This window comes from Bombyx mori, chromosome 4, assembly GCF_030269925.1.
Source record: "Bombyx mori chromosome 4, ASM3026992v2".
Lineage (NCBI taxonomy): Eukaryota > Metazoa > Arthropoda > Insecta > Lepidoptera > Bombycidae > Bombyx > Bombyx mori.
In genome coordinates this window covers 10957715-10967384 of record NC_085110.1, presented here as the reverse complement: position 1 = coordinate 10967384, position 9670 = coordinate 10957715, and the positions used below count along the sequence as shown (strand labels likewise).

Below are 9670 nucleotides of genomic sequence, written 5' to 3'. Positions count from 1 at the left end.
ATCTCAGCCCTATAAATCTCAAATCTAGATTTTTAGTAATATTTACAACACTAGGTATGTTGACAGTCATCATTCATCATCATCATTATCCTGCCCTTCTCCCAGTCACCTGGGGTCGGCGCAACATGTTTTCTCCTTCCATACTCTTCTATCATATACCATTTCTTCGCTCACTCCCCTCTTACCCATATCGTCTTTCACACAATCCATCCATTTCTTCTTAGGTCTACCTTTTCCTCTATATCCTTCCACATTCATAGTTAACACTCTCTTACCAACCTCATTTTCATTTCGTCTCATCACAAGTCCATACCATCCCAAACGCGCACTCCTCAGCTTCTCTGTCACAGGTGCCACTTTCAGACTTCCTCTAACATATTCATTCCGTATTCTATCCATTCTCGTTACTCCACACATCCATCGCAACATTCGCATCTCTGCTGCATGCAATCGCAATGTTGACAGTGTAGGTTTAAATGAAAATTCATTTTTTCCTTTACAACAATAGAACTACGAAAGGAAATAAGTTGGAACCAAAGCCATTTGCTTGTTGTAATTCAATTCAATTAAAGCAATTAAGCTAATTGCATGTTAGTGACTCTCATCATTCTCGGAACCTTATTAATGATTACTCATTGCAGATTACTCATTGCAACTGTCGTACAGGCTACGTAAATACGTATTGGACTGCCTACATACAATAACTTAGTTCGACGACTGCAACTGAGCGCCCCTCACATTCACTCTTGACCTTTCCTTACTTAATATTCGTGTGCTTCTGTTTAAATGAGCAAGTTTCTGTATTTCTAGTCTGTTTATAACAAAGTGAACAAAGAAACAATGGCGCATCAACGGAAAAGTTTGGTTATTTTTATATTTCTCACGGTGCTCGTGTTTGTGTTTGCGTTGCCGAGAGACGCAACCGTCTTTGACAACCAACACTCTGAGGTGGCAATCGAAAAGTCTACTTCGAAAATAGATTCCTCAGGTATGTATGTACCTTTATTTGTATTGATTTAATTATAAAAAATGGATGTCATAAGTTATGTAGGTAGGTACATGTTATGATAACATTGACCTAAAATGCTCTATCATGTTCTATTGTTGGGTAGGAAGATAGTCTAAGTCGGTTCAAAATGCAAGAATGCAATTTTGATTGTTTAACTATCGTTCAGTAAAAAAAGTAGGCCGCTTCGTTTTCCACAGATAGGTATTCGCTATGATTGAAGTTGAAAAATGTTTTGATTTATGTACTGCTCTAAATGGGGAGATCAAAATATACATGCGTAATAAACAACACAAGAGGTTGAATTCTCATTGTATTTTGTGACGGCTTTCCCACTCTTCAAACAGAAACGCATGACCGATCCGTGTGGTGGGATCTCTCTGCGAGTGAGTCCACAATACGACCAATGATTACTACGCAAATTTATTTTCAATTACGAGACGACTGATGCGTTTGAGTCAGCTACGTTGTTAGTATAAAATGCTTTGTAATGGTTATGAAATCTCGACATCAGAACCATAAGGTTACAATTTCTTTTTTTATAAAAAATACTTTTGGAAAAATCGTTTTCGGATTCGGCTCGGAAAACCAACACATATTATGTAAACGTGGCCCTATCTTTATCTTAACCTTACAATAGTATAATAGATATATGTAAGACATTAGAACCAATTTCAATACGAAAAATTGAATTAAAAAATATTCGACCTTGTCAATTTACAATCGACGCGAAAATTTAAGTGTCTGGTTAAACTATCAGAGTAACAAGTTTTTACCAAACGCACATAGAGCTACGTGTGAAAGTATAGCTATAACAAGAAAACATGTAATAATCATACAAGTACAGTTATAGACTAGAAAAAAAAGCCCAAAATACTGGCACGCGTTCACTTATCGGCGGAAGACATTGTATAGACAATGAACAAGAAAAAAAATCACAACATATAAACCAATATATTTAGATCTCTAAACGGGAAAACACCAGCAATTAATATAAGACTCGTACTACCTAACGTTAATAAGTCTATATTAATTTACAGATGTTAAGATTCCTGGGCGGATATGGTGCGAGTTCGAAGAAGCAACAGAGACTGCGATTTGTCAGGAACATTGTCTTCCCAAAGGCTATTCTTATGGAATATGTGTTAGTAACACTTGCAGTTGCATTTAAAAAGGATACATTTTAGTTAATGCCAAATAAAATATGTATAAACATTGAAGCATTTTATTTAAATCAATAAATATCAACAAAAGTTAGAACCATAGGAAATTTATGAAATATTGTATGGGGCTTAATGCGACCCTGGTATGTCTATTGTGAATGAATACTTAGCTATTAATTATATTGTGCGAATACATGCGAATGCTTATTAAATAACATTTGGTACTAAGTAATAAATTAACAGAGATGTAATCATCCTTTAACACGACTTGTTTCTTTGAAGTAATTGTATATTCATTGATTTGACAAAAGTCTATAATGTTAGTATTATTTCTAAACAAAAAACACATTCTTTAGTAAGAAGAACTAGATGTACATATCCTACATAAACTATGCAGAGTGCAAATAACTTTCGCAAAAATCGAACTGTAGGCTTTTGTTGTGCAAAGTAATATGTGTCGGGTCGATCACCTCATGGTGATTATATCACACACGTGAACTCGTTTTGATACTTGAGGTTGAGTTCTCCGTTTTATTGTTTAATAGCTGCTCTGCTCTGCAGACGATTGTTTCACTGCAGAAATAGAAGAGATAGTGGTACCTAGCCGTGTTCATAATACCTTATCGTAAATTAGTATGGGTGAACTTATATTTTAAGTGCCTGCTTGTATGTTAGTGTTACCTAAATATGTCATCTTGAATTATTGCTATTCTTATTAAATCTATGTGTCTAACTTAAGTTGAAAATTTGTCTTTACTTAGATTTTTCGCATAGTTCTCTTGAAGTGAATTGTTCAAGAGCTGGTATTTGTGCTTTATTGTGTATTTTATCTGAATAGATGAGGTCGGTTTCTTTCTTTATTTGGCTCCAGCTGTAATCGACGTCTTCCTTCTTAGTCAATCGGGAGCAGATCACGAATCTAATGACGTATCTATCCCTGTGCGTTCCGGCCACCATAAACACTTTCTTTTTTTGCGTTATATTTTCCAACAATTGTCGCGTAATTGTGTCACCGTCTTTCAGTCTAAAACAGACCAATGCCATAGTCGGTTCGGGCCCAATCACAAAACGTTCGTCCGCACGTACCAGTTTTGCAAAATACTGTGCTAATTCTATTTGCTGTCTGATATGCGTTTTCAAACCTTCAGCACCATAAATTCTCATAACTGTCCACAATTTTAAGGCTCTAAAGCGACGGCCTAGTGGCATTTGCCAGTGTCTGTAATCTGGGATCTTGATTGTCGTTTTTACATCATCCAAATAAATTCTTTGTACATCGAATGCTCTCGTTATATCATAACCATTTTTAACCCACATAGCAGAGCAATCGAAATTAACCGGTAGCCACTTATGTGCATTCGTTACGAACGATTGAGAATGTTCAATACCTTTCATTAGGTGTCTGTATTCAGGACACAAAAATGCTGCTCCCGCATAGGCTGCATCTACGTGAAGCCATATATCTTCCTCACTACATATTGGCCCTAATTCATGTAAAGGATCGAATGCACAAGTTCCAGTTGTTCCCAGATTAGCGACGACATAGCAGGGTATAAGTCCTTGCGACTTATCTTCTTCGATTGCCCTTTTCAATGTTTCTCCGCGTAGGCATCCATCAGCATCCGCTTTCAACAGTTTCATTTTCATAGAACCAAGTAAGCCGGCTTTTTCTACTGACGAGTTACATTGGTCGGATGTATAAGCTACAAGTTTTGCTTTTATCTCGTTTTCATCGAGATCTGGATTATTATTCATGAAACGGCGAACAGTTTTATCTTTGGCTACAAGCAATCCAACTAAGGTGGCTTCGCTCGCTGATCCCTGAAAATTTCGGCACAGCGTTGAATGTCAAATTGATATTAATGCAAAACCATAGAATTATATGTATCAAAATGATGATAGAAATGACACTCACTTGAATAACTCCGCCTCCGGGACCCGAAGAGCAATTTAGAAATTCTTCAGGTAAATCTAATAGCTTACCAAGCCAATTCATCGTGACCACCTCCAGTTCTGTACACGCAGGGCTAGCCATCTACGATTTATATATAAAAATACAATTTATTCAAAATATTGTCAAAAAGTATGTACGTAAATTAAAATAAAGTTGATTAAAACTTACCCAACTAAATCCCACAACCGCCAAGCCGTCACTAAGCATATTTCCTATAATACTCGCGAATGAGGAGCCAGAAGGATAGAATGCATGGAACTGCGGAGATTGCCAGTGTGTTACCTGAAAACGAGATTAATTCAAATCTTTACCTAAATTTAAAACGGATACAGTATTCAAGTCAATTCCATGTTAAATAATTTGTTATATAAATATAAAATACTAGCTGACCCGGCAGACTTCGTAGTGCCTCAATCGATAAATAAAAGACCTAAACTTTTTTATAAAATAAACATAAATAAACAAAAGGAATCCGACTGAAAGGGGACACATCAAAGGAAAAACAAAATTGTTTGTTTTTATATAATTCCGATCATTTTTTTCACCTTTTAAACCTTCTCTGGACTTCCATGAATAATTCAAGACCAAAATTAGCCAAATCAGTCCAGCCGTTCTCGAGTTTTAGCGAGATTAACGAACAGCAATTCATTTTTATATATATAGATTTTATATAGAAGATAAACCAAACCGGTACCTACATAAAATCGATATTATTCCTTAAAATTTTCATCATCTTCATTCACTCTTATACGAATTCGATAGAAAGACACGTTTGCCACATGACCATACCAAAAACAATAGAAATCTAAACAATCGTGAAATCTTCTCTATAGAAGCAACAACGACCGATTTGTAGAAACTTATAGACAAATATTGACTGGAGTGACCATAATGTGAATGGTGCTCAAGACAAGGAGTTTCAATTGCACTGAAGTAGTTTTCGTACATAGTGAGATAAGGACACTTCGTATAAATTAACTGTATGATGTCCTAGAATAGCACCAACTTATTTCTTCCCGTGGGTATCGTAAAAAGTGACTGAGAAATTCGGAGAATGGGCAGAAGCGTTCTTTTATTATTAAACCAGTGTACTACGATCGCTGGCATTTACTTCTGTATTGCAAACCTGTCAGTTATCACCATCCCACTTCTCACTTCTGCCGCGATGCACTCATGCGTTCCGGTCTTATGGGCGTGATAGCAAGGGCTATATTTATAAAGATAAAATACCTACAATTGCAACTCGGAGCTTGTGTCTGAACGCGGATGGCGGTATTTACGTTGTGTTGTCTATGGGCTCCGGTAACAACTTGACACGAAGTGGGTCGTCAGCTCGTTCAGTCGTCTCAGATTCTTCTGACTGAAACATGCTTTGAAACAGGCATGTTTTGATCGAAATTCTACCACCAGTACAAAAGATAGGTTAAAAGCCATCAGTCTGGTTGCCATTACACGCAATTTTTTTTCACTTAAGTCTCCCAAGTGAAAAAAACTTGCGTGTAATGGCAACCAGGCTGATGGCTTTTAACGGTAGCTTCTGATTCGTAGCTGACTTCAGAGTGACACTGAAAATATTAAATACAAACAGATGTCTTAAATTTATTTGATTGATTTAAAATAACTACATAAAATATCTCGCATTTAGGTATCGCATTAAAGTACTGTACGAAATTGCATAGGAAACTAATACAAACAAATTTTACGGCTTAATCTTGCGACGTCCGACCGTGCGTGAACTTCACTCAAAACGGAAAAGTATTCGAAGTATCGCAATCGAAATTTGTAAACGCGTAAATAAACGGTAAAATAAATTTTACTTAAGCGACTCGCGAAAACTGAAGAAAACAAGATACTTTCTAGTATGATAAAATTAAATGACATGACCCAAGCAACATCGGGTATCACTACATAGTATAAAACAAAGTCGCTTTCTCTGTCCCTATATCTGTCTGTCCCTATGTATGCTTAAATCTTTAAAACTACGCAACGGATTTTGATGTGGTTTTTTTTAATAGATAGAGTAATTGAAGAGGAAGGTTTATATGTATAATAACATCCATTAAATAGTGGAGAAATCAATAATAAATTACAGTTTCTGAAGCGAAGCGAGGGCGGGTCGCTTTTATATGTATAATTTAAATACGACGGTGCGTTTTGGAAATCTACAATTAACAACAATTTACGGACCGGAGAACGACACAAGCAATACTTACAATTATAAATACAAACACGAAACACGAAATATACAAATGAATTTAATTAAACTTACACCCGGCATTATTGATTGATTGAAATCTTTCATTATGTCTTTCCAATCCTCCGGTTGTTCGGGTGCACTTTCAGGCAGAGCTCTTAACAAGTAACCAGGTTCAACAGACGGCAGAACATCACTGAAAATAGAAGTGTGTTATTTTAATATTCATATCAGGTAGTGTTATATCGAACAATACAATATAATTCTATAGTTAATTAACTTTTAAATTGACAAAGGAACCTACGTTTAATTAATAAAGCTTCTTATTTAAAAAAAAAAATAGAAATTGGTGCTTCATTACTGGCTGTAGGGCTGTGTCGCAAGTTCATGTTTATGCTGTGTGGCAAGTTCATGTTTATGCTGTGACGTAATCATGAGTTTTGTGTTTAAGGAGATTTTTATTCTTTTTGATGGAGAGACATGTTCGCGGCCTACCTAAGTTGTTATCGGTCTCCACAGATATCACAGTGTGAATGTCACGAGCGATCTTGATATGAGATCGATGACTCAGTAATATTATAAAACTCCAATAATACACCAGGTTCTATTGAATAACGACTATCCCGCCTATCGAATAAGAACACTTAAGTGTTATCAAAGCGTGTAATCGTATAGTTCGATTTGAGTGAATCGGGTGCATAGCCTTAGCTATTAGCCCGCGGAGACTACTATATACTCGGACGATTATATACGTGGTAAATCATAAAAATAATCAATAATATTATGACAAAGACAAACGATTGTTTTATCGAAGCAATAGAAGGAATTTTTCTGTAATAAAACGTAAACGACCCTGCAGCGGCATGCGTGACTCCATCTAATCAGTTTAATAATTAGTTGACTAAAGGAAGACTTCGTGTGAATGCTAGATTTTTTAAGATTGTAACATAATTGAACATGTGCTAGGAATGCAATTTTGTGCCTGCCACTTCAAACAAATATTTATTTTAGCGCATTGTGATTGACCAATGTCATTTATTCATTTTAATACTATACTAGATGATGACCGAGCTTTGCTCGGTTTTTTTTTGATAACGCCATCTTGTTGTGTCTTTAAAGCGGTTAGTTGCCCTCAATTAAGAAAAATAGTATTATTATTCGCTAATAGATATCAGGAAGAGTTGACAACACGAATAAAACAACATTTTCTGAAAAAAAATCGTAGCTGAATCGATTTATCGCCCCCGAAATCCCCTGTATACTAAATTTTATGAAAATCGTTGGAGCCGTTTCCGAGATTCAGATTATATATATATTAATATACAAGAATTGCTCGTTTAAAGGTATAAGATAAGATAAGATATAATTATTATATAATTAATTCTAATACTATATAAATATATAATATATTTTTGCCACAAAGCAGTCATGCGTTCCGATCTGAAAGGTAGGGAAAATATACAAGTAGGTTGTACTTGACTGGGTATCGGCATTCACCTCACGATGTCTATGGCTCAATTAACCACTTTACCCTAGGTGGACCGCGAGCTTGGTCACTCAATAAACATATCATATAATTATGATTTAAATGAAATAATGTTTTGTTCATGTAACCAGACCAAGTAAATAGCAAAAATAAACATGTATTGCAATTACAATAGAATGTAATACGTAATACAATTGGCAGTATATTTAATATTAGTGCAAAGTTATAAAAATGTCGTCTTTCAAATGTAATTTAAATAATGTAGATCAGTTACGTAAAAATTAAATAAAACGTTTGTAATCGACAAATTAGATTCATGTATTGTACAGGATTTGAATTTTGGGAAACTTTGATTAATTGATTCATCAGTTCGAAAAAGAAATTTTAAATAAAAATTTAATATATCAAAAACCGTTATAGAGAATTAAAGCAATTAATTCTAATAATGACATCACTTAAAAGTTTCCGTGCAAAAAAGAATTTTCGAAATTGGTCGGAAAATGACAGAGAAAATGGTTAACGTATTAAATAAATATTGTACTTTTATAATAATTGTACATAAAACCTCATGCTTTTTTCAATTAATATTCAAAACGAAATTTTAATGCAGCACTTAATTAATACGCATCTTCATGCATTTTTTTAAATATATTGAGACTAATTTTTTGTTGTTCAAGCAGTATTAAAACACTATTAGTGATTTGAATTTTAGATTGAATAACGGTTAATGATCCATTAAAGCAGTTAAGAATTTCGAATATTTCAACTCACTAATCCCTTATGTTTTCAGCGTAGCTCGCCAACATATCGATGACTGCTCTGCCGAATTCCCGAAACTGGTTCGCGTCCATATTCAACACAAACACTCGAACACTCGAATCAAATTTAAATCTGAGTCAAATTAGAATCATTAAAAACACAGCAATCGCAATGTGGCCAATGTGTAACGTTAATTCTGAATGTAAGGACACTAGGAGTTGAGAGGACGATCTGTAAGACAATGAAGGTAAGTGCAGGCGGTAGGTGGATTTATAGGTGCAGCTCAGCTTTCTACGGCACGCTGTGACCGTGCTTGCCTGTAATTATTCGATCTGACGAAGACGCGACGCTGACATGCGACATTCGTTGTCGGGATTATCTGTAATCAACACTAACGAATTATGGGAATCATTTTTCATTGAATTAGTACGGAAGTGCTTAAAATAATACTAACATTTTGGTCATCGGTTGCAAAAATAGTAAACAGGTACATTTTCACGGCTGGATATTCCAAAATTGTTAAATCCGTGGTTACGTGGTGTAACGAGAAGAATGAGCAAAGGTTGGGCGTAAAATTAGTTCCTGTATTGTTTCCTTAATTCGATTATCTTCTATTGATTTGGTGTAAAAACATTTACGGACGATATGTTTTCTCCTTTGTTATGTTTAAATCAGTCTAATTTTCGGGGTTTGTAAGATTTTTTTATATTTCAATTACACTTCATTATTTGGATGTAAATCATGTCTCTTCATAAGTAGATACACGTGTGCGAAGTTTATTTTCCTTTCAAACTGATCGGACGTCTTGAACACAGTGAAAATGACGTTCAATGATTCTGTTATGTACATAGATACAGGTTAAGTTAATAACGTCTTTAAAACAGTTTTAAGAGTTACACAATTTTATTATTAATAATCGATGTAGATCTGTGGCTTATTACGTCTTTTGTCAATTTATTGTCCCCGTCCGTTAACTATTCGATCTCGATTGATCCTAATTTAGATTTCTATAGAAATCTCTGCAATTTATAGTGGAAAATTTCAAACCGTGCTGCATTGCATGTCTAACTACGAAACGTCAAATCTATATCTTAATACGTAAAGGAAA

The 9670-nt window shown here is 35.0% G+C and overlaps 2 protein-coding genes across 2 annotated transcripts; one reads left to right on the top strand and one right to left on the bottom strand.

Annotated features, from left to right (window-relative positions):
• The first annotated feature begins 775 nt into the window (after window positions 1-775).
• Window positions 776-2214, top strand: Defensin (defensin-like protein). The gene is made up of 2 exons (NM_001043905.2): window positions 776-988; window positions 2047-2214. The coding sequence occupies exons 1-2, from the start codon at window positions 841-843 to the stop codon at window positions 2175-2177; spliced, it is 279 nt and encodes a 92-aa protein (NP_001037370.1). The 5' UTR covers window positions 776-840; the 3' UTR covers window positions 2178-2214.
• Window positions 2215-2217: 3 nt separating this feature from the next.
• On the bottom strand, window positions 2218-8926 carry LOC101745777 (3,4-dihydroxyphenylacetaldehyde synthase). The gene is made up of 5 exons (XM_004930959.5): window positions 8575-8926; window positions 6393-6513; window positions 4292-4405; window positions 4085-4204; window positions 2218-3990 (listed from the first exon to the last, which is right to left on the bottom strand). Exons 1-5 carry the CDS (start codon window positions 8652-8654, stop codon window positions 2923-2925), a joined length of 1503 nt encoding a protein of 500 aa, XP_004931016.1. The 5' UTR covers window positions 8655-8926; the 3' UTR covers window positions 2218-2922.
• Window positions 8927-9670: the final 744 nt, after the last annotated feature.